The 27,721-nt window shown below is 43.4% G+C and overlaps 1 protein-coding gene across 1 annotated transcript in view; it reads left to right on the forward strand.

The window, feature by feature from the left end:
* The first annotated feature begins 366 nt into the window (after positions 1–366).
* VSTM4 (V-set and transmembrane domain containing 4) overlaps positions 367–27,721 on the forward strand; it is a 105,767-nt gene continuing 78,412 nt past the window's right edge. The window contains exons 1-2 of the mRNA XM_085608764.1: positions 367–715; positions 24,862–25,260. Coding sequence (XP_085464890.1) covers positions 661–715; positions 24,862–25,260 — 454 coding nt within the window. The 5' untranslated portion in view covers positions 367–660. The remainder of the gene's footprint in view (positions 716–24,861; positions 25,261–27,721) is intronic.

Genomic DNA, 27,721 nt, shown 5'->3' on the forward strand with positions numbered 1-27,721 from the left:
CTCTATTTAGTCCATTGTGTTATATGCTTTTTTTTGTAAGTCTGTTAGACTCTCTAAACCCCTTTGACGTATTGTATGTAGACTTTACTCCTCTTAGCATGCATTGCCCCTTTCTCTGCCCCTAGAGATTTTGTTTCCCACACTTGTGCTTGGTGTTGTCACGCACTTTCTGGAATCAATCGCTTCTCACTCACTTTCTGGAATCACTCTCTACTCTCTCTCGCTGAAGTTATGACCCCCTCCTCTCCCCCTGCAGTTGTTGTTACACATGTTTCCTGCCTCCCAGAAGTTGTAGCACACTTCCCCTCCCCTCTCCCTCATTCCCTCTCTCCCGGCACTGATCCTCTGCTGAGCTGTACACATCTCATACCAGGCGGGGCTGGCGCAGCAGCGCGGTCACCTGAAGAGAGCTGCTCTGCTGGGACTGTCACTCATCGCGCCACTATCACAGAAGGGCCAGCCCGACAGTGTCCCCTCTCAGCGTGACGTCAGCAGTGACCCCTCTGTGTCACTCTGCCATCAGGATTCCCTCTTCCTCCTTCTCTGCCAGCACTGCCCCCCTCTTTCTCACCCCCTTGGCTGTGGTCCTCCTTGCCTTCCACAGCAGTGCCCCCCTTTCGGCCCCCCTCCACGGAGAGCTGCCGTTCATGGATCCGGACAATGCCCACATTTCTGGTGAACTTGTCTCTCCTGACTGAAGCTCTCGTGGCGGCAGGTAAGAGAGGACGTGTATGTGGGTGAGTATGGAACCTGAGAGGTCAAGGGGCCAGGAGCCCGCGGGTGGTCTTGGGGGGCGGGGGGCTCGGGAGAGTGAGCGCTGAGTCCCCATGGGGGTCCACTGGCTACCAAGTGTGTGATATGGGCGGGTGAGGGGCTACCGGGGATGTCGGAGTAGAGTTGAGGGGATGTGCGGATATTGTTGTAGTTCCAGCGCTTTAGTGGTCTGTGGGGTCCAGGGAATGTCCTACGTCAGCAGGAGGTTGGCGGGTCGAGGGGCTTCCAGAGGACAGGAGGGGGCGAGCAACTGTTGGGAATTCCAAAGTGCTGGGGCTGGTAGAATAGCGTCAAAGCCTAGAGGCGTTGCAGGGTTCCGCGAGAGGGTGGATGCAGTTCGGGTCTTTAAGAGTCGAGGGGATGTGCCCGCCATTTCTCTAGTGCTAGGAAAGATGTAGTCATTTTCCTTTCAAAGTCACGCTGCGGACTTTGGGGTAGGGGACGGGGGTTTGGGAGGGTTGGACAAGTAGTGGTAAAAAGAACCGGGAGGCGGTATGCTCTGCCTCCGGAGACAGTTTTGTTGTCGGGTTTTGAAACACTGCAACAAGTGTTCCCTCGGCCCTTTATTTTCCTCCCCGCGCCCCCCCCCCCCCCCTTACTGTGCAGCCCGGATCGATGTCTGCCAGCTTTGTCTGCTTCTCTCTCTGCTGCTACGAACCTGCCCTGTGTTTCCAAGTGATGAAGTTGCCTCCGTCTTACTTTTCGCCGCGTCTTAAGTTATAACATCTGCAAAAATGATATTTTTTTTACTCTGCCAAGGACAGCAAGCATAGTAACATTTTAGAAGAGTTGAGTGGGAGATTTAAAAAAATGGGGAGATTGTATTTCCCCAATTGACTTCTACTGAAGAAGAGACAATTTCAATTTCAGGCAGGAAACAGTCAAAATAAAGCCATTTTGTTCTTTAAAAATCCGGAGTCCCCCGCCAGAATCGCGTCTATTAGCATGCATTGGACAGACACATATGTTTTCGGATTTTATTTTATTTATTTATTTGAGGAGTTTTATATAGCGCTGGCTAGACCCGGAGGTATCAGAGCGCTTTACATGAGGTTCCACAAAATTACAAAATTACATCAGTTACAAGTTACATCAGTTGCTAGAAAAACATTACAAAAGCATAGAAGACGAGATAAGTGAAGTGTAGAGGGGAAGGTGGTAAGGGTAAAGGGGTAGGAGGGAGATAAGACAGAGAGATGAAGGAAAGTCTACCCAAAGTCCGGCTGGGCAGGTGCCAGTCGAGGGGGAAGTCCAAATCCCATCTCCTCTATAGTATCTATTGCTTATCGTCCACGAATACATACCTCTCAACTCATCCACGTGTGGAGGTGAGGAAGGGGGGGGCGGGGACACATTCCTTGGACCCATCTAACCTGCAACCAATTGAAATGCATCCCATAGATTTTAACAGAACCCTGGGGCCAGTGTCCAATTTGTAAACTAATGAGTCACAGTGCCGGTGCCGATGCACTGCTCAGAAGCCCGCGGTCGGTTCAATTCAATGTCGGCGTGCCAGATACCAAGGTTTCAGTCTTGAATCGACCTCATGCCCCTTTAAGCCACTCTCTGCCCCTTTGTTTTACTCTTACAGGTTCCTGCTTTCTTTCTTTTTTTATGGGTTTTCAGTCTTTCTCATCCCTCTTTTCCTGTGTTTTCCCCTGTCATGCTCCTGGTCAATACCTGATGAGGGAAGATAAGTGCTGGAGCCCAAAAATGAGTGCTGGTGGGCTCCACCACCACCGGCCCAAATTAAGCACTGGGATTACCAGACTTTAACACCTTCATAACCCTCCCAAAAACATGTAATCACCATTGATTTCAGGGGGCTCACTGGTCAAACTAGCTGCTTGGAGACTCAGAAGGTTGTGAGGTATGCAAATACCAGAAAGAAAATAAATAAGACATAGTACAGAATATGCAATTGGCATGATAGGGCTGGTAAGCATTGCCGAAGTATGTACATGGAGTGTAAGAAGTACCCTCCAGGGCACAGTGTAGCATATTCCTACCAAGAGGCCATAAGGCAGGTGAATGTAAATGCCGGTGCTGGAGATAACAGCAAACTAGGCTGAACAGTGTAGGCTGTCGCACGTAGCCCCTCTACCCATCACTACTGTTGCTTATCTGTCTCACCAGAAACTCCCACAGACTCCTCGACATCCCACCCTAACAACACCCATTTTATTTAGGAACCTCACAAGTAACAGCCTTTCCCTTATTGGACCCTGCCACCACCACCAAGGACCTTCCATGTAGCCTTTTGTCTTCGCTACTCATAACTCCTCTTATGTCACCCCCTACACTAATGCCTCGCCTACCACACTGACATCACACTCACAAACAGAAGGGTCTAACCGTATCACCCATCTCCCATCACCCCCTTCTTCTTGAGGATACACATCAGAATAAAACACCTTCTCCAGTGTCCCCTGTGCCACAAAGTAACTACTGTGTGACTCCCCCGCCACCACCCGCCAAACCAGATTCTGATGGTCACAGGAGAAAAGAATGTGGGTTCCTCGGCCACATTGCATCACCTCCTTGTCCTGGACTTCCTACATCATCCTCAGTGAATTATCTAATGCCTCCTCTGAGTCCTTCAAAAGTTGCAAGACCTGGCTTCCACTTTATGTATCTTCTGCACACTGCATAAAATAGTGGCTCTAGGCACCAAAAGTAGGGAAGGGAGAAATGGGAGAACTTAATCAGACCAAAAACACTCAAAATAATCATATCTTCAGACAGACAATGTTTGCTTTTTGCATGAGTGCATGAAGTGGGCACCAGCACTCATTTTTGTGGACCAGAACTTATTTTTCATCATTAGATAGTGACCCATAGCAAAAGAGAGAAATACAGAAAAGGGGGAAAGAGGAAGAGAAAGATGGAAAAACAGTGTTAAAGGGAAAAACAAGAATGAAAAATAACCTTTAAGGGTGCCATAATGAGGCAATAAGTGTAGGGTGGTGGAAGAAAGAGGCATGAATCAAGACTAGGCAAACTTGGAATTTTCCAACCCAACATTTGGCAGCGCTGGCCACAGACTCTAAGAAAAGCTGTGGGTCCATGCTCTTACATGTTAAAAAATGGTCTCAAGAGAAGCTGCATTCATATGTGAAATAAACCATATCATCCCTCACCACACGTGCATTTTGGCAATTTCAGCAAGTTCTGTATTTCTGCGTCCCAGAATTCTAGATTGTTAGTAGCAACAGATATTTTCCATCAAGCAGAAGCATGGAACCACACCTACAGACCTGACGCAAGATTCTAAACAATACTATGAACGGATCAAACAAGTGATTAGGAAAATGCCAAGTTGATGCTTTATTAAACAACATTTCAAGAGTGAGCCACATCCAGGGCCCTTCCAAAGGTGCTCGGATTGGTAGGAAGGGATGGTAGCGGAGCCAAGCATAAAGTTACATTTCAGTGACGGGTAAATCCCCACAGCATGGTTCTCACTGGGAGATGCATAGGCGCTTCAACGCCTCATCAGGGGTAGTATGTGCTACATAAATGTAATTACTGTACAGTACAAGAGGTACGTTTATGCAGGGAGCATGGGAACAATGCAAATGAACAGAACACGAGTGGCTGTTCATGTCCTTTGCAAATTTGCGCAATATTTTTGGCATGAAATGTGTGCACGTGAGGACGTATTTTGCTCTAAAAATAGAGCAAATTGCAGGACCAGCTTTTCACGTAAATTTGTTATTTTTCGGACATTTAACATAATTGTTGCCAAGAAAATCATAAAAATTTTGCCCAGGCTTAGTCCTGGGCCTGTCCTGGGGCCTATAGGGGCTCACTATCCCTCATCATGGGCAGTGAACTACTGTACATGTCCTGAGCATAGAGCATACAGCGTTGGTAGCAGATTATAGTGTTTTAAAGAAAATCAGTAGTGTGACCGACCTTTTTAGGTCTCGCCTGACCCAGCGCATGCGCTGGTCTGGCGAGACTTATTGAGAGGGCTCCAAAAAGTGCTACCAGGCCAGCCTAGAGCTACAGTGCATGTGCGTGGGCACGCGCGCCGCGCTTGGCCGCGATTACATTCAATTTCACAGCCGCTTTGATGTTTGATCGTGATCGCGATCACTCTCACTTTCGCGGCCGCACGGCCGCTTGGCATAGCCAATAGGTCTCGCTTTTGGGACCTTATAAGTATTTAGTTATGCAACTGTTGCATGGCTAAACACTTATAAGGTCCCAAAGGCGAGACCTATTGGCTATGCCAATGCTTGTTTTTTCTATGTCACCGGGGGCTAAAATCCCACTATTGCACTGGCATCTCGTTTCTGTGTTGAGTGTATGTGCAGTAAGTATAACACACTCATGGTGGTAAATTGTGTATGAGGGAACCAGAGTGTGATCCTTTTTGGATTCCCTGAGCCTTGCGCAGCACAATATGAGAAGTGACACTTTGCTCGCAGATAGTGGAAGTGTATAGCCTGCATTCCTGTATCCGGAGGGAACGAATCCAGACACTGAAGGGAGGAGGATGGATACAAGTCTTACTTTATAATTTCCATGAGGCCTCTTGTTAGCAAGGAGCTGTTGATTACCCTTCATGGGCACTGCCCTTTGGTGGATGGTAAGGGTGAGTTAAAATCGGAAGACACTCTTGTGAGAGGTGGGTCAGTTTGTAAGTGAGGCCTGACCTTTTGGCTCTGCCTGAAAATGCCTTTCGTTTTGCTGATGACAGCCAGGTGCCGATACCTCATACTTGGTTGTGTCTCTGTTGTGAGTTCCCCTGACTGAAGACAGCCTCGGCGCTGCCTGCTGTGGGAGGGAGCACTCTACACAAAGGCCGTGTCCGGAGAGCAGTCTGAGGAGCGCGCTTGAAAGAAGAGCTATTGCGAACCGGTCCTTTAGATTAAACCAGTGGATTCAGATCCCCTGTCTAGAAGTTGTTTAAAAATGTGGGTCCTGGAACACTGCACTTTGTTCCACTTCCTAGTCCTTTATGACCAAAGAGTTCACAAATGACTGATTAACAACAAGGGCTGGTGAGAGAGTCTCCCAGAGGTGAGGGGACATCAGATGTCAGGGAAGACTAACAAAGAAAAGAAAAGACTAAAAAGACTGAGCGCATGTTTGACTTTTGGCCTGAGCTTGATTCACACTGCATTCTGACTTCTGAAGTGGGGGAGGGAGGCAGTGAGAGACAGGGGGCCTACCGGGAGGGAGTTGCAGAGGGGACAGGATAGGTGTAGCACTTTGAAAGAACCGCACTGAGAGAAATGTGCACAGTATTCAGTACAACTGTGCAATTAAAGTATTTTCATTGTTGACAAGACAAGCACTAGGTTGGACATTGGGATTATTGCTGAGGCCTGAAAAACACCCCACATGTCCTTCCTGTGAAGCCTATGACTGCTCACCCTCACTAACCTGAGAGTCAAGTGCAGAAAGGATTGTACTCAGACCAGTTTGTAGATACATGGTAGGACTGACCCAGGACATATGTGGTGAACAACCTCAGCACTTAGGGTGAAGGCCAAGAAGCTCCTGCCTGGCTTATGGACCCCCCGAACATGGTCTGGCAACGTGGTTAACATATTCACAAAGCTGAAGTTGTCCCATTGGGCAACATTGGGGTTGCAAAAGGCTCAAGCAGTGGTTCAGGGGGCTACTGCCTTTTATCCTGATTTGTTACCAAATTAGAATTGTTTGCTCTTGGAACGCCACAGGTTCCTCTAAGGGAACACATGCTAGTAAAATAAAAAGCTTCCCTGTTTGTTGATGCAAAGACAGGGATGGTGGTCTGTTGTTCCTTGCAGGGCACCATCCCTGTTTGTAGCCAATCGCAGGGGGGTTGCAAATTCAAACTTGCCTAATTAATATTCAGTAAGTAGGTTGTTCTGCACTCCCTGCGACTGGACAATTTGTGGCGCAACCTACGAACTCATAAGTTACATCCCAAAATTAAAGAAGGGGTACAAAAGTTGGTGGACAATTTGCAACCACTTTTTGCAACCATTTTTAATGTACATCTGGCTCCCAAACTTTCTGTAACGTTTTACAGTCTCACTGCAGACAGCTTTAGTTGTCTGTCTCAGACAGAAATGTGCCCGATACTTTAAGTTACACTTATAGTGGGTTTAGAGTATGCTCCTTGCTCATGATAAATTGGGTTTCTTGAATATTTCAATTACCTGTTCCTAATATAATGTATTTCCTGCCTATTCTTGTGATTGTCCTGCCATCAGAGCATTTACGTTTCACTGTGATTTTTGATTGAGTCAGTGTGTCCTTCCACGGCTCATGGCTGGGATCCTTTAGTGTTCTCTGTTTCATCACTTAATGAGAGTTAATCTCTTTCTCATTCCTTCCTTTCTCTCTCTCACTTTGTCTCATTTTTTCAAATGCTCACACATTCTCTTTCCCTTGATCCCTCCGGCTTTCCCCATCAATCAGTCAATCTCTGTTTCCCACACTCCCCCACTGCCTCTATTTTCCTCTTCCCCCCTCCCTCTGCCCGACAATGAGCATTCCTCCAACTTAATGTCTCTCTCTCTCTTTCTCTCCCCTTCCCCACCTTATCGTCTCTCTCTGCCCCTTACCCACCGCTTTCCGCTATTATCGCTAATGCTTGTAAATTGGATCTGCACTGGCAAAGCCAATATCAGTGATTGGCCATCTTGTAATGACATTGTCCATGCTTCCAAGATGGCCGACACATTGCGTTTGCATGCAATGTAATGGCATCTGGGAAGCACAGCAAGCACTTCTACCAGTCGTGGCTGGCATAAATCGCGGGTGGGGAGGGGTGGTCACGCGGGAGGGTAGCGCGGGAAGGGTTGGGGGGTTAATACATTTTTAAAACTTACCTGTCTGCCGGGTCCCGCGTTTTTCTGCTCTCCTGCCTCAGGGTAGAACAGGAAGCAGGCAGCCTCCCTCCCCTCATCTAAGCCAATCACAACACTGTAATGGCAGCGTTTGATTGGTCGGGACGCTGACCAACCAGGCGCCTATAGGGAGTCCATTTTCCACATGTAGGCTACATGCAGCCTACATAGAGAAAAGGCAGTGTGCACATGACTGGTTTGGTCGTTCCCGGAGGGTCGACCAAACAGTCAGTGCCCTCAGCAGTGTGTAAGCCACTCCTCCCCTGCCCTAGAGCAGACCCGCCCCCAACCAAACCCTTCTGCTTTCTCACAGTGCGAGAAGCAGAAACATAAAACGGTAGGTTAACATTTTATGTTTCTGTTTATCACACTGCGAGAAAGCAGTGGGGTGACACTCCTCCGCCCTAATGGAGGAGCCACCCCTGACTACTACTAAGGCTGTTTGCTGATTTTGGCTTTCTGAGTGCCAGGGCAATTATACAAGCATTGTCAAAGCCAGACAATTGGGATTGGCAAAGAAAGGTCAGTTGGATTTGAGAATGCTCATATTAAATAACAACTGCAGAGATATGCATTTTGTTAGCCAAGTATGTACTTAATCTAGGATTTGCCACCATTTGGTTCCAGGTTGTTTTTTGCTTTACCACAGCTGAAAAAGTATCACTTGCAATGCCTGGTATGGTGAAAATGGAACTTGATTACCAAAATTAAATAGGACAAGTAAAAAACGTGTGGGACCTCACTAGAACCACTACAGAGGACAAACCAGATTCTTACAGTCTCATAATCTGTTCTCCTGCAGATACAAATGACAGGGACGTAGCTTCTATTGGTGCAGCAGGTGCAGATGCAATGGGGCCCACTGAACCCCGATAATTGCTGTATTTTATAACTCAAATAGCAGCCATAGGGGCATTTCCTTCCTTGCACTAGAGCCTGTGACACACTGGTTTGCACAACTGACAAAGAGCGAATTTCAACATATTTTTATTGATTTTTACACATATGGTCATCAACGCTTTGTCGTTACAGGGTGGCAGCCCAAACTGGCTGTGTTTGTTGAGAATACAGTTACACATTATGTATGTCTGGCTGTCCCCTATCCACTGTCCCGCTAAGAGAATAAGAATGAGTGAAAAGGGAAAGGATAGAGATTAAGAGAGAGAGAAGAAGAGATAGTATACCAGAAGTTTACTTCCTTCTCGTTAGTGTTCTGATCTTGTGGGGGTGTAGTTTTAGGGCCATTTGGTTCCTTTTGCTAGTTCTTCTCACGGGGGTTCGTAGGGGTCCAGGAACTCATCCAAGGAAGCCCACATTCCCCTGGAGTTTCGCAGGGCGGTACTGTCAGAGCCTCTAAGGTACGTCACCCAGTTGAGCCAACCCTTGAAAGTTGCCTTGGCTGTATGGAAGGAAAGGCTTCTTGAATATAATATGCAGACTTTTTGGGGAGGTGGAGATTGACGTGGCGTAGCGTCAGCAGAGGGTGAAACGACAGTGGTCTGAAATGTACTTCATCATTAAAAGTTATCAAACATTCCCTGTGAGCGGCATTACAGTGGTACTTTGTTATGCTTTTGATGACTTCTTTATTTCAATAACTGCTTAATGAAAAGAAGTTAAAAAAAAAGTTATCAAACATTAAGTAAAGAAATTGGCAATCCTTTCCAGTCATAAACGGATATATGAAGCTGGTTTAAAAAAAGAGCTTGATGTTTAGCCTCAGATGGTACAAGCAGGATTCCGCTCTGTTATGAGCGAAACGCGCCCCTGAATTCATACTCCGAGCACCAGAAGAGGCTACAGCCGTGTACTGAGCCAGTGTGAGTCACAGTTTATTATGCGGCTGGAGCGGGCCAATCGAAGCCACAAATAGTAATGCAACCCTATACCAACTATAACATAACCGACGAGTTTGCATAGTTAAATAGAGCTTGGAAAGGTTGAAAGGGTTAAAGGTTAAAAATATTCCTCTGGTCTGAAAAGCCTACATGCCAAGATGTGTCCTGGTGCATGTACGTTGCAAAATCCAGTAGGGGATGGGCCCCTTTCTCAAAAGCTAAAGCGTTTGGGTTTGTACATTCACGGTATAATTTTACTGTGAATAGTGTGTCATTATGTGAAGTGGTGTAATGGCATCATTTCAGAAATTTCGTGGAACAAGTGTAATGCCTAAATTTCTGCACTTATGCGTATTATGCTGGCAGAATTTAAATTTCACCCAGGTATCTGTATTACCTCCACTTAAAAAGGAAATTTGAAACATTCCAACAAATGTAATCAAGAACTGCAACAGCACATGCCATTGTCCTGTCTTGGATAGACTGCTGTTGCATCCAGTTAATTGGTGCACTGCTCTTTTATTGGGAAGACTGAAGAACATTCACCTTTATTTCTTTATTTTCAGAGTTTTGTAAAAAGAAAAGAGGGCTTGGTACAAGTTAGCATTTTGCACCAGTGAGGCCTGTCAGAAAATAAGGTTGCAATTTTCTTTGATGACTGATCTCTCTCTATGATAAAAATGTCAACCAATAGCATAGAATAGAATATCAGCCAGTAAAGGCTCATAAATCGTCTCGAGGGGTGGGATCAGGCGTATAACAAGCATTTACAATGCAATAGGTATCGCAATTGCGAGATTTTGAGCTATTGGCATTGTAAATGGCAATGCCTTTTGTAATATTAAATACCAATAGTTCAAACATTTGCAAAAGCGATACCTATTGTATTGCAGAGCGTGGTGTCCGTGAGGAAGGCGCCGCGCTCACTATTAAAGTTTAAAAAAAAAAATGAAACCGAGCGCGGTGTCCCTGAAATGGGCGACACGCTCAACATCTAAGTTTACATTTTTAAAAAAAACTAAGTGCGGTGCCCCTAAAGCAAGCGCTGCGCTCAGCATGCAAGTAAAAAACGAAAAGTTAAAACTGAGCGTGGTGTCCCTCATTAGGCACCGTGCTCGGCATGCAAGTTAGAGCAGCATAGTGCTATGTGGGCGCGCTGCAAATACATAAAGCAGCCGCCATTGTCTCCATGAGTGGCAATAAACAAAATACTGCTCACCGACTTATAATGCAGACCATGTAACAAGCCAAGTAAAAGGTCCAGTCATTATGGAAGGTAACAAATGCAGACAAGACGGTGCCAAGGAGGGACTAACAAGCATATTTACGAATCGGAAGCCAGCATTTAAGAAGGACAATGACACAAGGCAATGACAAATCTGGGCAGAGAGTGGGCGGGGCTTCCAGTGCATACACCATGCATGCCACGCAGAGCGGCTCAACCTAAAAAGGATTCCTAGCTTTTTTTCTATGGGCTAGGCAGGTATTGATGGAAGGGAAGGCTTTTTTCAGTTTCTTTTTGAAAGCTCCCAAGTTAGGTTGCGTTTTTTAAAATTTGAACTCATAGTGTTTTAAACCAGGTTCACAAAACACTGATTCACTTCCTCTATTGGTCTTCCGGTGGATGTTCATTTGCTGGATTTCATGCTTATGTTTTTTAGATATAATTCATGAATTGCAAATAGGATATATTTTGGGCTGGTCCCTGCTTGAACTTGATGATACTGTAGAGGATTTTAAAGTGCTTTCTCAGTGCCACCTGAAGACAATGTAATTCTTTAAGGGCAAGAATGATATATAAATATTTCTTCAAATTGAGATATAGAGGACATTTTAACCATATTGAGTGATACCTGACAGCCTGGCAGTCATATCTATGCCTTCTGTGAGTCCATCAATGAAGCAAATGCACTGATGTCAGAGTAGAATGTTGAAAGAGTACTGTATGCTTTGGACCAGCATGGCATTCTCTATCTACAATTCCCCACACATGAGAGTTGTGGCTGAAAAGGAAAATACAAATATCTCGAAGTGCAGGAAGTTTTCTCATAGAGCGTCAGGTATATTCCTGCATTTTCCTTCCTGGACCCTGATGTCACACAATGTGGTCTCTGAAGGAAAAACCAGTGATGCTTGCCCCATACTAAGAAAGGTGGAGCAACAGCTACTGTGATCCACCGTGACCTGGCTGACCAAGGGTGGGTGGAATGCAAGATGCAGCATTTCCGCCAGCGGGGCCGGCGGAGGCTCTGCCATCAGAGTTCCCGGTGGTTCCTTTGACTCCAAATGAGGTGGGTGAATCGAGAGTTTACACGGTGACAACGCCGGCAATTTGTAGTGGACCTCACTCTACCAAAGTCTAAATGATCTCCATAGGTTAGCTTCTTGGTATAGCAGACTCTGGAGTTTCTGGATATCTTTTAATGCGGTGTTTCGGCATAAACCACATTGCAGGGGTTGTCTCGATTAGTTTCATCTGATAAGGATGCTGAAGTAAGGGAAGGATCCTTTAGATTAGTTTAGAGTGCAGTCTCATGTATATGCTAAATAGCATGGGATACAGGGGGGTGGGTACCCACCTGTGGTAGACCCAGCTTTCAATTTTTGTGTCTGGGTTGACAAGAAAGATTTACAACTTTGGAGTGCCGTTCTAGTGATCCCAGATCCTTTTCTAGAACTGAAACAGTAATGTTTTGTCCTAGAAACTTTATACCCCCCTCTAGGACTCTAAGGTCTTGCAGCAAATCTCTTCTCCAAGTCCCCAGAGTTAGGAAAAACCAGGCTAGGTGGGAAATCTTTTTCTACCTTGCTCCCTGGTACTGGAATCTTCTTCCCATACACCTGAGGCAATGCCCTGATTATCTGCATTTTAGGTAACTTCTCAAGGCCTCCCTGTTTTAACATCCTCCTCAGCCCTCCAGCATGCTCCAACCAAAGCGCAGAGATCCCCCTCCGGGGGTGATTCAGGCGCTCTACAAAACCTATACATAAAGAATTGTGGTCCACTGTGTCATAGGCTACTGACACGTCAGGAAGCATTAGAATTTCAGAGCAGACTGAAGCAGATCTTTTCTGTTGTCTGCAACAGATGGGTCTATCTCTTGCCACACTCTGAGTTGGAATCTGTAAAGTATTGCAAGTGTAGAGTTACCTCCCCTTCCATGATCTTTCCAATGAAGGGGAGATTAAAAATTAGTCTGTAATTCTCTTGTTCCAGTAGGTTGGCCTTCTGTTTACTGTAACGGAGTGGCTATTGCATACTTTATTGGTTTTGGCACCAAACATCATTGAAGGAATTTTTTTATCCTATTAGCTGTATATGGACTACTTATTGAAAATCTGCTTTTTTGTGTAGTTGAGCAGGGTTCACTTGAAAGTTTAAGGCTTTCGGGTAACCACACTGCCATGGAGAAGAATGAGAAAGAGTGTATGAGCGTCTCAAATGATGTGCTAGGAAAAGACCCTACTTTCTCTGATATCTCCTCTCGGATTGTTGTAATCTTGTTGTCAAAGAAGGATGTGACAGGATAATCGCAATGCTGGTCAGAGACAACGGGGGTTTCTGTACTGGCTCCAGTTCTGTGATATCTCTAAGTAGCTTACATTATTCTCTAGTTTGCATGAGTGCTTGATTGAGTCTGGTTGAAAGAAATCATATATTTTTTTTTTTTTTTTTTTTTTTTTTTTTTATTATTGCTTTTTGAATTGCTCTGTGATATCAATTTCGGAAGAAACTCAAGGCCCATTTTTTTTGCCAAATGTTTTAACTAGACCACTTATTTTCTCTCCTTTCTATTCTGCTTTCCTTCTCCTACTCTGAGAATCTGTCTGTTGCAGCGCCATGAAACCGCCGGTGAAAGTGCGCTATACAAATACTTTAAACTCAAACTCAAACTCATTATCATATAAGTTTTACACAATTTTCTGTCAGATTCCATTTGGGATTTCTTCCATTGTTGCCTCATTTCTGACTTGCCGCTTTATGTCTGCCAGAACGGAGTCAAACCACCTGCTGGCCATCTTCTCAGCTGATTTCAATTTATTTATATTGGGGTGCCAGCACGTCCAGAGTTCTGCATATTTGCGGCTGTAGGAATTCAAGCAGAACCTCTGGGCTGTTGACAGACCAATAGAAAGAGTAATTGACGGAGACGACAAAGATTTAGTGGAACTTGTTTTTGTGAACCTTTCATCTCTTGTCATGGAGACTAGTGAGGCCTGGCTTATGGAATTCCCACTTGTGTGGTTAAACTCACTTGTTGTGTTTGTGATTAGAGAGTAATCGGACAGAAATAAGATTTAACGGTTAGATGTCGGGTCATCATTCCACACGTGACAACGGATCCACTGTAGATCCCCAGCATGAAATCTGCAGAGAGTTTTTGTGACATTTTGTGCTTTGTAGGCACTGTTCTGGTCTTATGTAGAGCCATTGTGAGTTGCACTTGCTGGGTCATTTGGACTCAGAGATAGGGCGGATACTGGATAAAAATGAAATCGGAACTTGTTTTGCACATGTGCCTATTCAGCATTAAGTGTAACCTATAGTCACTCTTTTTTTTTTAAATCCCAGAACTTACCAGCAGATTTTGGCCGATTGTACGCGCCTGAGCAAAAAAAGGAAAATCTATTTTTTTAGTTTTCCGATTCTGAGACTGAGCCGCTTTACTGTCAAATTGCATTAAACAGAACCTGGCTCTAATCTTGAGTTTGTGTAGGAATTACTGTTATGATTTCAGTACAGCCTGGGTTAGAATTATTGTGAATAGTATGATTAGGCTTAAGGGTTAAATGTAGGTTTATGTTCATGTATGGCTGTTTCAAAGAATGGTTACAGTATTGCCTAGCAATGTGATGTTGAGTATGCTTATGACTTGGGTTGTGGTTAGTTTTTATTTGAGAATTTGGATTATGCCTAGACTAAGGGGCTATGGCTCAGGATTAGGTTGGCATTTGGGTTAAGACCTATCTGTCCACCTAGTCAAGGAAAGGTTTTATGTTAGTTATATGTTTGTCTTTCCATACAACTGACACAGTGAATCCACACCACTGTTTCAGCTTAATATTAACATAACCACCCTCATTGTTCTAAGTCCTGCCACCAGCGTTGCTTTGTAAAATGTTTCTGAACAAGATGTTATTGGTAATAAATAAAATAAAATAGATATAGTTGATAGCTAAAAGTAAATATTAGTGTCAGAGAAAGAGTCAGTTTAAGGGTAAGGTTTAAGGATAGTTATCAAATATTTATGAGTATGTTTTGTAGTGTAGCAAAAGAGAAGGGGCTACAGAGCATGCAGCCAATGCAGTGCCTATCTGGATTGAATCTTAAAAGCTAAAATGAATGACAGAAAGCAGCATAATAAACTATTTGAATGATTCAGGAAACTATTTCAGATTTAATCTTGGGGTAAAAAAACTGATGTTATCTTGAAATGTGAAAATTGCAGCATTAGACTCTCTACTCCATAAAATCTCCGTGCCACGAAAACCTACACAACTATCCTAGTGTTTCACGTCATAGAGACGCTTGCAATGACTTGTATAAGGCCTGCTTGGAATAAGAGAAGTCGAACTTAATGTACATGCGCATAACAGAAGTGCCAGCGTTGATGCATAAAATTGATTTGAAGAGCTGCTATTTTAAATCTTGAAAGCCTGATAAGGCTGGCATACTGAGAGTCAACCAATGGGCGATCACGGGTTGTGACCACTTTGCATGCAGGCTGTAGGAACTTGGTGTAGTGAGCCCTGAGAAAGAGTAGAACTTCTCATGCAAGCTGAATTTCACCACACTGATCCCTTATGAGACCCCTTTAAGTATATCATTGTGGGAGGAAAAGCCTCATCCCACTCCCTTTGGAAAAGTTTGCATCAAGTCTTGTGCTTTGTGTCGAAACTCCTAACTCCTAAAATCGTACAGGAAGAATTTGAATTCTATCCATTGCAGTTGTGCAGTGAAGAATAAGCTCAGAGCTTTTGTGAGTGAGATTTCCTGTGCAGAAACACAGGAAAAGAACTAGAACTTTCAGCTGGAACAGCCAAAAGGCAAGGCTGGCTAAATCCACCTGAACTGGCAATGAGAATTTAACAGAAGTGTGTTTCATCTTCTGAGAACTACTCCGTCTGAATGTAGAATTCACTACTTCTGTATCCTCTTTACCCATTGGCCCAAGGGGCTCCCTGAGCTGGTCCAAGCTCAATGATTGATCTCAACTGGCCTGCCCCTTCTAATTTTAAAATTACTTGTGAAGACAACAATTAGGATTTCATTTTGCCAATTCGTAAAAGTTTGTGAGGTTTCCTGAGGTTACTGTTTGAGTTTTCTTTACTGTTTGGACATAATCTCGAAATTAGGACATGCTGTTTAGGAACGTGTGAAACATTACTTTTTGGTTAAATTATCCTGTGTTTCCCTGTAGATTTTTTATTTATTTCCAATTTATGTTTTATGTTTATCAAACCTTTACTTTACATGTGGGAATACTGGATATTAATTCTTTATTTTCTATTACGTTTTCTTGCAATGTTTATATAATATTGCCTTTCACACTCGTCCAGAAGAGACAGTTTTGGCCTACTTCTAAAACAATTATTGGTTTATCTTGGAACAAATATTTTCCTCTTTGTAGTTCATCATTACTTTAGTTGGAGTTGGTGGGAGCAGTAAGACACTATTTGGTAATTGTTTTAGCTATTCTGCTCACTGAAGGCCACCTTTTAGTCTTGCACCTATATTGAGCATTTGTGTGCCATACATGATATTACAGCATGTCTATGTCAAATATTGTATTACTCTACCGAGAATACTTGAGTCGTACGCAGTACGATGGTCCTATTCCGAGCAAATGTTGATACCGACACTGTACGAGTCTTAAATTGCGTTACTGGCCTAGGATACACCTGCATGAGCCACATATGGTGTTATGGTCCAATATTGAGATCAACTGATCACACATGGTATTACAGTCGTACACTGACCTCTGTGTAAGTCACACTTGTATACACATCTTGCATGAGCGACACACCATGTTACAATCTTACGTTCACTGAGCCTACCCACTGCGAAGGGTACATTTTATTCTCTCCAAGAGTTTTTTGGTGAGGGACTGTCCACTAACTCCTTGCATGTAAATCAATATTTAAAAAGCTTTTAAGTTGCCTGTTACGATTTCACAAGTTTGTGCTTTGAACATTTAGAAAGGTTGGGTTAGTTTAAAATTATTGTTCTCGTGGAAGATTCTCACGTCTTTGAAACAACGTGGCTAACTTTTTCACTGCCCCTTGAGCTGTGGATAATTCGCAACAATGGAGGCCATGAGATCATATGGGAGAGGTTAGCGCAGTTTTCTTAGGTCAAATACAAAGTTATACAGATATACAGGAAAATAACTGGCAGAGGAACAGCTGAATCACACTGATGTCTCAACTGATATTCTATTAAGTCAAAAAGAGTAAGGTGTATCAAGAGAGAGTGCGGAAGATCACTGTATTCCGTATTTAATATCCCTCGATGGAAAGACCAGATCAAGTTTTTCTGGATGAGGAAGCCTCACCCACGTAATGTGATACCAAAGGGGACGATGGACGGAGCATTTGAGCAAATCAAACACTCACCCCCAGTCTACTGATCTGGGTTTCATCCATCATCATTCTTTAGCTCACTCCACCACCCCAGTTCAGACATGGCCATATGCAAATCAGTCTGACCCTGTGCCTCATGGGAACAGTCCAGCCCGAACTGCCAATCGCTTTATTTGCCCTAAGTTGGCAGGGTATGCCCAGACGTGGGTCCCTTGACACTTTGCCACTGGATTCAAGATAGCCTGGCTGATGAGGGTTATGAACCCGAAACCGGTCCCAGGATGCTTGTTTCCGGTCCAGGAAAGACATGGCTTGGCAGTTCGGGCTGGACTGTTTCCATGAGGCACAGGGTCAGACTGATTAGCATTCCGGGATAATTACAGGGTTCTACATAAAAATACCTTAGGGTAACCCCATAGGAATTCCCTTTGTTCTTAGGCACCCTATGTATGGTTAAAAGAAATGAAAAATATGTTTCTGGGCACTATGACACTCACATCTATGATTTTTGTTGACAGGCATTGTGACCCTCACAACTATTAACCTACCCACAAGTTTATGCTCATAAACAAGCCTAATACACGGTCTCGGGCATTCATCAGGGGTAACAAAGGTAGAGATAGTAAATCCCTCCTAACTGATGTAACACCTACAGATGCAGGTGACACAGGGAATTCCTACCTTGCCTGCAAGAAGATGACCACCTAACGTAGGTGGGTGCTTTACAACACGGGCAGATGCCAGGGTGGACGGCTCCTGTAGTCACACATTCGTCAAGGAGGCACGCCCTTCCGTTTACCTACATTGCTCTCCCCAATCTGCCAAACATCAGTTAGGAGGGATTTACTATCTTTACCTTTGTTGGCTCTGAAGAATGCCTAGGGATATTTAATACGAAATACAGTGTTCTTCCGCACTCTCACTTGATTCACCGTACTCTTTTGTGATTAGATGTGTTAATATTTTGGAGGATGTGCGGTGTCTTTTTCCTCTTCATCTCCATTTGTGTTTGTATCAATTGATAATCTAGTCAATCAGCTGGTTGGTTGTAATGATCAATAATAATAGACGAAGAAAATGGGGTCTTAGGGAATTAAAGACCTACCTCGGGTTCAGTCCCCAACAACATATGAACAAACCAGAAAAACCCGGGGGTCTAAATAATCTCTACCAGTCTACATAGAGTGAAACCATGGTGGTCATGATCACCATCCACATAACGTGGTTATCAACATTGAGGGAGCTCTCCACTCTATTTTATGGAGGTACAGAACAAAGTTGGGCGTTTTGTACTTATTTATTTAATGTGCTTCATATAACAATTATTGAAGTATAGGGTTACAAAATCTAGTAAACAAGATACATTTGATCCACTGACTGCTAATTAAACAGTCTGCTGTGGATATCAAGAAGATGTAACATTCAGTTCCCATTAGGCAGGTCCGATCCAATCTGTCCTTCGAGCAGAAGGTCCTAGTTATGAATGAATATTGCCTTGAAGCTTATCCTAAGAGGTAATGTAAGGTTCGACAGGAAACCAGCCAAGGAAATCAGCCAGCATGTCTTTTGTTCCTCTTGGAACTTTTTCAAGCCTGAAAGAGATGGAAAATGAGTTTGAGGTCAATACAATAGAATGGAATGGTACCTCATAGTCAATTAATTGAAGGACTTAACTCTTTGGTGTGAAGTAGTGTTATACTTCACCCCACAAATGCAAACTGTTTGAATCCCAAGGTAGCATGAGGTCTTCCAGGGACAGCATCCTAAATACTTTCTATAGTTTGCTTGTTGCTTACCCTTTTATAAAGGACATATAGTTCTGGAAAGTATTTTGAGTGTGGCTAATTTTACCACTGAACCCCTCCTGTAAATGGTTTCCATATGATGAGGCTTATAAGGAAACCATTGATTTGTATCTCAATGTATTTTTCTAAAGCAATAGTTCAGGAGACAAATGAGGGAAACAAATATGATGGGCAAAGGGCTTGCAAATGTCCTCAGCCACTGGTATCGGTAAGTGTTGCATTCAAGTCCACAGTTTTTTACACCCGGCTGCCACTCCAGACAGAGAACAGCCTTATGTAAATCAGCCTTGGTCCTACACCAATGGGAGGAGTCCAGCCAGAACACTTTCAAGCTAGGCCCCTTTTCGACAGGGGGTGCAAACAATCCTATGCTAGATTTGGTCTAGTTAGTCCTCGTCAGTCAGGTATCGCTTTTTCCTGTGGCATAGTGACCATGGGACCTACATCTGGCCATACGGGTCGCATTTAAGAGTGTCGCACTGAGCACGTTAGAAAGGTAATATGTGGAATACCTCTGTATAGTGTCAGCAGTTGGCAGTCGGTCAGAGCCCCATTCCAGTTCATATTTTACCCCATTTTGCCACTATACCACTCCACAAAGAGACCAGCTATATTCAAGGCAGCCTTCGTACTCTTCAATAGGAAGAGTCCAGCCTAAAATGCCAATTCAGCTCCCATCTGGACAGGCAGACAAGCAACACTAGAAGGTTGTGGCTTAGTTGGACGTCACCAGGACATGATTGAGCCATCTGAAAAAGAGAAAAGACGGGTCTTTAAAGATGGTGTTCATGTTAGGGCCATCAATGGACTTTGGCAGGCTGTAGCTAGAATTACATTAGTATCCTTTTTGAAACCCTAACCTTGTATACCACCCAATCAATGGAACTGTTACATTTACAGATCGTCTCCTGATCATTACCACTAAAAATGTTAACAATCATCCTGGGCTGATTCTACAAGGGAACAGGACTGCCACAAGGGGAAAACAGAGGAGGCATTATGCCCCAGACCCCGTACATTTTTGCTTCAGAAATGTAAATAAAAGCAGACCCACTGGCTTTACTAATAAAGAAGCAGCCTGTGTGGCAGTCTCACTAGAACGTTACAGATTATTTGCTCTCTCTTTCCTCCAGGTACATTTTTAATACCTGGAAACAGGTGCTTCTAGCACATGGCAAAAAACCTCTGACAAGCCTCTCTGAGGAGCCCCTACTAAAGAGGTGATTGCTGAAAACAAAGCTATAGAAAAGAGGTGCCTGAACTAGGTTTTATATACTATTTATTGTACTAGAATCCCAACTGGTAGAACACCATGCTAGCCCATATATTGCCAATGCCTACTATCGGCTGGAACTCTATAGGGGCAGTGTGATGGTCTTTGTGTATATATAACCAAAAGGAAATGTGTTGAACCCAGATACATGCTGAATTTTCTTTTACTGAGCACGATAGGGAAACTATTTGCACAAGAAAAGCTGATATGTTTGCTCGCTTAGATGCACAGTGCAAAAGCCATCTGCTGTATGCAGGGCCATGTAAACGCTTTTACATTTTTGGGAGATTAATGGATTATTTCGAACCTCATAGAAAACAGGCCTACAAAACTAAGGAACATGCCTCTTGAAACAACACATCATAAGTAGGGTAAAACTAATCTTCTCACTGGTTGCTCTGTCAATCAAACCAACACTTGTAAATTTTCTCAAATCGCTTTTACTCATGAAATGGATCGTAGTTAGAATAAGTGATAGACAGTTCGCACAGCTTTGTATACTCAGCTCTCTCCTGTTTAGGGTGCTAATCAATGATCTGCATAAACCATTGACAAATGTAGTCGCTTTTCAGGGCTGGTTCTAGAGTAGGGTAGCACAGACAACTGCATAGGCAGCAGCCAGCAGACGAGGTGCTATAGTGCTCCTTCAAGTTGCACATTGTATTGTTTTGTATTTGCATTTATAGAGCATTTACAACCCCTGACGAGGCGTTGAAGTCACACAAGGGCAAGAGGAAAAAGCATTTGCAATGCAATAGGTCTCGTTTTCACGCGAGTTTGAGCTATTGACATTGCAAATAACAATGCCTTTTATTTTTGTTTTAAAAACATAAATAGAAGGCATTGTCAATTACAATGCCAACAGCTTAAACTCGCGTAAATGCGACACCTATTGCATTCCAAATGCTTGTTCTAACTATGTGATTCACTAATGGGGACCGCTTTTATTTTGGTGCACACGGCTATTTTCTGCCCCATGGGCGGTGAGTTACCCTGATCTGCACGGACATGATATTGTTCTGCTAGTGAGGCATTCACACCTAGTGTGTGCAGCCAGAGCACCCAGGGTGTCTCGCAGGCCTGGCTGTACATGCGAGGTGGGCATAAAGTTTTCGGGGCGGAGAAAAAAAGGAAACCAGGAACAACTTTTAGTAGCTACGGAAGTAGAAAACAGAGGTATTAGTAGGTGAGTGGGGAGAAAAGCGAGCGGGGTAAAGAAGGGGCAGAAAGTTGATGAAAAAAACGTATGAATTGTGTTGATAGAAAACAAACAGAGAAAAAAGATTCGGGGGAGGGGCACGGTGGAAGCTACATACCGAGGACAGGCTGAGCAAGAGAGGAGGGCACATAGACGGGCGGGGGAGGGTTGGGGCGTGTAGGGTTTCTGACTGAAAGCACCTGATTGTCATCCAGTCGAGTGGTCCCTAAAACCCCCATGGCGCTCTAAAACCAATACATTTCTTATCGCACTTCACGCTCACATAGAAACAGGGAAACAAATAAATTTAGGACATTTTCGCCCGCAAGTAAATGACCCCGCATGGGTACAGAAAATCCATATGAATTATAAAGGTTTTCAAGCGCGCACGTCAAAATCTGCGACTGTCGCATGTTTACAGAGGCACTGCTGAAAAGCCTTTGTGAATTCCGAAAAACTACTGCTGCATTTGTTGAAAGGCATGATGGCATCGGTTTAAAGTCTGCCATTTTGGGACAGATTCTCGCCTGTCCTGCAGTTCCCCCGGGGCACAAGCAGGCATCCTCTTCTGTCAGGACAGCTGATCGCAGCAAAAAGACAAAAGTGGATGCCTGCTTGTGCCCCGGGGGGACTAGCATAAAAAGAAAAACACGTGAAGCGGCATTTGGTTGCTATGGCAACAAAATGGCGTGGGACTGTCTCCAGTCCCTACGGACACGCGCATGCTGTCTGCTATGGCCAAATGGCAAGAGCAGCCATGTTTGTCCATGCAGGCGCGTGCATGAAAAGCCCTCGGCAGAATCGATTACAAAAGGTACTCGCAATTGCGAGGGCTGCGCATGCGCTGCTTTCGCAAGGCGAGACCTATAAATGGCACTTCACTTAACAACATTAAAAATGCTAACAGTTGGAAAGGACTGGTAATCTCCTAATGTACACCAATGCTATATTTATTTTGTTTTTTAACCTAAAGTGCCAGTAGCTCAATTTATCACTTAGCCACCATGTTGAAGAAACAAAAAGTTAACCCTTTGGTTGTTTAAAACCAAGGCGTGCCTGGGAACATGGTCGAGTTTTCATCAAAATCATTGGCAAACATGCAGAAGTGTTTTTAAATAAATTCAGATGTTAGACTGCACTCTTGGTTAACAAACACCACAATTGCTATTACTCAACAACTATAAGAAACACAAATTTAGGTTTGCATCAAACCCCTCATAAAGTTATAGATTCAGTTTATACAGGACAGTAGAGCTGACCAACTCTCACCCTTTCACATGAATTCACTAATACAATTAAGCCAATTTTCCAACAATATCCAGACAGCGAAGAGTTTTTAGAGTTGATCATGACAAAAACAACATTCAAACTTCCAACATTATTTAGAAGTCAATTAAAATTTTTAGGATAAAAAAGGTAGCATGAATGCGAAATTAAGAAACATACTTTAAACCTTCTAAGTATAACTTACCATTATCATACCAATGTTCATATTCAAACACTAACAATTATAATATTTTTTTTCCTCCTTTCTCCCCCCACATGCAAACTATGTGCACCCGAATAAGCTATACTTACTGTACCTCTTAAAGTATTTTCCTGTGCACAGTCTGACTCAGCATACTAAACGCCCATCCAACCGGAAGCAAAACAGTCATGCACAACCTTTTAAAAGTCAAAACGAATCCCTCATTGGTGTTTTTTTGACTAGAGCGTTAACAAACATGTACGCTTCACCAGCTTCCATCTTAAAGTTCCACATATGTAGACGGTTCTATGTAACCAAAAGCATGTGCCATCTTGTGATGTTGCTAAAGTTCACAAACAGAAGATATGAACACACTATTACTTGTAAAACTTATACATATTACATTTTGAATATGCATAAAATTCCTTGATTGTCGGTTACCGTCACCCTGTACATTTTTCATGGGTGGTAGATAATTCTTACTAATTTTGTCTCTGATAGTTTTGTCTTTTTTATATGTGATTAATGGTCTCTCAGAAACGACATTTGTCAGGCCACCTACCCTGGATTGTAATGCCCAATGTTTTGATATGATTTTATAGATTGCATTATGTTTCATATTATAAGTGGTAAGGATCTGGATTAAATATGGAGAATGAGCTTCACTATTTCTTACAGTAATTATGTAGGTTATAAAATGAATAATGTCAAGAATTAGTAATATCATAAGATGGCGCGCTACTCTTTTTGGTTTGACGTAGCACTCACTTTATGTGGAACTTGAAGATGGTGGCAGGTGAGAACTGGTGGAGGTAGAAGGGATGGCACAAACATGTTGTTTGGATACTTAATTGCCATTGCAAGAGTGAACTATGCAAACCGGGGAGCAGCAACCAGTGGGATCATCTTGCCCAAAAAACATTGGGCCTCATTTATGAGAAGTGACGCATCGCTGCGTGAAAGCAGCGATGTGTCACTTCTCAGTGCGCCCTCCTTGTGTCATGATGGATGCGTCATATTTACTGTATGACGCATCATGTCGCAAGGAGTTACAGATACGTCAGTATTTTCGACGTATCTGTAGGCGCAAAAGTGACGCATTGCAGGAGTGTGTCACAAAAGTGATGCAACTCCAGCAATGTGTCCTTTCACATGGGGCAATCCCCATGTGAAAAGGCCTGCATCAGTTTTATGCCTGCTGTGAGGCAGGTGTGAGATATTGACCCATTTGCACCCTAGAAGTCGCGCATTGAAATCTCGTAGATTTCACTGCGTCACTTCTACGAGGCATACTTACGTGGGGGAGCCCACCCTGCATACATTATACCTGACGCAGGTATAATGTAGCACAGGGGTTTACTAAGTGACACATCTGCTTAGATGCGTCACTTTGTAAATAGGGTGCAACAAGGGGCATGTTTTACGCTACCGATGTATCACAAAAAGTGACGCAACGGAAGCGCAAAACACTTGCAAGGCCTCATAAATAAGGCCCATTGTACTATTCGCCTATTGGATGACATTCAGTAAGTGTCAGAAACAGGGCACTTTTCTTCCTAGGGTGGATAATTCAAGGGTTTAGGAGGTGAGAATGGGACCTCCTTCCACCGAGGACGGCCTCAGATTTCCTGTGTCAATATGAGGAGGGAGATGAGAATTTGTGCTGGGTATGACCTGTAATCTGTATAACTGTTGTAGTATGAAAATCCATATGCAGACAAGTTGTAGGTTCCAAGTAGTTCCTTTATTAAGTTTCAGTTATAAATGTAGAAAGATGGAAGTAGGATGGTAAATAAGATGGAAGTAAGATAGTAGAGTAGCCCCACCAGGAGAAGTCTCCCTCTGCTCAGCCTCTCATCCTCAACTGACACTCTTACCAAGCTCTCACACCAACATTCCATGACATCACACAACATTCTTCCAGTCAATCAGGCTGAACAGATGAGAGAATATTGAGGCAAAGAAAGAAGAGAGGAATTAACCTTACAACAATAACCATGAATAGGGGTCACTGGGGATAGCACATATGTAACAGTCGACTACAGCTCTTTATGTTCTCCTTGGCAGGTGTGTGGAACAGCCTGAATGTCACCGTCTCTCCTGGGCCTTCGGTGCCCCTCTTTGAAGGAGGAAACGCTTCTCTTATCTGCCATGTCTCCCAGAAGAAGCGACCCGAGAACCTACTGGCCGTGCGCTGGGTCTTCTCCAGGTCACCCGGCCGGGAGCACATCATGATCAAAATGAACAAATTTGGGGCTGTCCAGTACTATGGGAATTACAGCAATCCAGCCAACAGGCAGCGGCTGCACCTGCGTGAGGAGCGAGCAAGGAGGACCTACAGACTTGAGCTGTTCAACCTGCGGCGCACGGACCAAGGGCGCTATACCTGCCGAGTGCAGGAGATCGGCAAGCACCGGTTCAAGTGGACAGCTTGGTCCAATGGCTCTGGATCCACAGAGTTGATAGGTGAGAGTGGGGATCCCATTGCACAAGCATTCATCGGGGATCTCTCATTCTGTGAGGGATCCTATCATTCAAATGGTTGCATTTAAATTTAAGTGAGTGATATCTTTTAAGAGGGGGTTCTTCAATTTTCATGGGGTTCTTTGATTTAACAGGATACCTAATCATTCATTTGAGCTCAGTCATGCAAACAGCATATATATGTTCTTTGGGATTCCATTGTTTAATGAAGTATCTTTTTGCCTAGCCTCATGCTATCCATTATTCATGACATCCGATTCCATAAATAGAATGTTCCTATTAAGTAATGGTGTGCCGTCATTCACTGAAGCCCTATCGTTTAAAGAGGTGCATTTCATCCTTTCCTTTCTTCGCATGTGATGGGGTACCCTAATTGGTAAAGGCATGTCATAAGATTTAATTGGATTTATTTTCTAATAGGATTTATTGTAATCGATTAGTATCATAGTGTTCTATAATTAATTTAGCTTCTTTTCCCTTAACATAGCATTTATTGATATGTTACTTTTCATTTAGGCATCTTTTCCTTTTGCTTCATCATTTCATCGGGTTCCCTATAATTGTTCAGTACTGTTGAATCGCTGGTTCTATTAAAACCTTACAGGACTGCCTTAAGAAGTTAAACATTAAGCCCAATTGTTTTCCACAATAAATCCTGCTTACAATTGTAGCTTTCACACACAAAAACAGATATCCAGTCAATCCTAGCTATTTCAGTTGCTGCGTGTACTGTGCTTGAGGTGTACCCTCACTCATGCCGTACAACAATGAAGAAAGATAATTGCTTAATTTGAGTCGGTGATTTCTGGTGCTCGGCACCAGCACCTAATTTGCAGCACTGTGGCTTCTGACAGTTTGCCACATGGGGGCGCTGTAATGCTAATTTAGGTATGAGCACAACAACAGCCGTTCAATTTACATTTACAATGACTAATACCTTTCTCTCAAGCCATTCTTATAGCTTTGGAGGTCTGGAATAGTATGAATTGTCACACTTGTAAGGGTGTGATGGTTACTAGCTGTGTTTGTACTGTCATCGGCAGCTGGCAGGGACAATGTGTGGTGCAGGCTGCAGTGGCCTCCTAATGAGAGCCCCGGCCCTTATTCTTGTACAAATTAAGCACTGCCTACTATTAAAAACTAAAACCTTTAATGGGTAGGAAATTATTAGACAGATTTTATGGACAGTCCAAAATGATAAAACTAATCTTATTTAGTCAAAGCACTTTGGCCCTCATTACAAGTGGCCCTGCTAGTTGTGATATGTGAAGTAACTCCTGTTATCCCACATATCGCAATTAGGAATTTGGCAGCATACACACCACTCTCCCAGTGTTTCTCTGATAAATTTCAGCAGGCCAAACCTGCCAAAATTTAGCGGGAGTGAAATACCCCCCAATTACCTAAATACGTGCGTTTCGCCGTGCTCAGGGCCAAAATCCGCATGTTAGCCCCTGTTGTAGGCCAGATACTTGTCATTGGAGAAATATATCAGACCCGATAAACCCCAACATGGGCGCAGATTTTATCGAGTCAGATAAATATCATGCCCAACACCACACAACTCATTATAAGAGCCTTTTTGTCAGTCCATTACATTTTGGCATAATCTGCTACCGCTCCTTCGGCAACTTTTATGAATAATAGTATTAAGAGTTTGAAGGAACATTTCGATACAGCTCATTACAATTACTAACGATAGCTGTTATACATGTGGAACTACATACACATGATAAGCAGTGAGTGTGCGATGCAAAGAATAAAATACTAGCTTGTGCCTTTGTAATCCTGGCCAGGACTAGGGACCGGATTCTCAAACTGACCTTTGGAAAATGTTTTGTAGTACTACCAAAAAATCCCACAAAACGTACCACAAAATGTAAGTCTTGACTATACCTATGTTTATGGAGTTGCTTCACATGTAAATATAGATTTTAGTGGTCGGTTTGGGAGGGACACAGTGTCATGGGTTGGAAACAGGATATTATTACAAAAAAATCTCTGTGTCAAAAGCAGTAATCTACTGAGCTATCTACATAAAATACAAATCTGTAATCTGCATGTTACACGTTGAGCTTTGCAGAAGGCACATCAGTGTAGTTCCTATATCCCTGATAGGCTCTGCGCATTGGAATAACCACACACTATAGATTTGACATAGGACTAAGGTCAGTATGTCTCTATCGAGTATATTAAACTTAATTACTTGTGTGTGCCAGCTAACTCAGAGGTCACTAGAAACTTCTCGAATATACAAGAAGGGATTAGTCTCTGACAACCGCATAAACATGACAACTTTGTTTCCTTTTAGAATCGGAACAGTCTCAGAATCGTGGAAACAATAAATAACAGTTTCACTCAGTCAATCGTGCATGCTTTGTTTCTACAGTGTTGCACAGAAATAGAGAGACGGTCTTTTCAATAAAAGGGTTTATTGAACAGT

Source organism: Triturus cristatus, chromosome 1_2 (assembly GCF_964204655.1).
Source record: "Triturus cristatus chromosome 1_2, aTriCri1.1, whole genome shotgun sequence".
Lineage (NCBI taxonomy): Eukaryota > Metazoa > Chordata > Amphibia > Caudata > Salamandridae > Triturus > Triturus cristatus.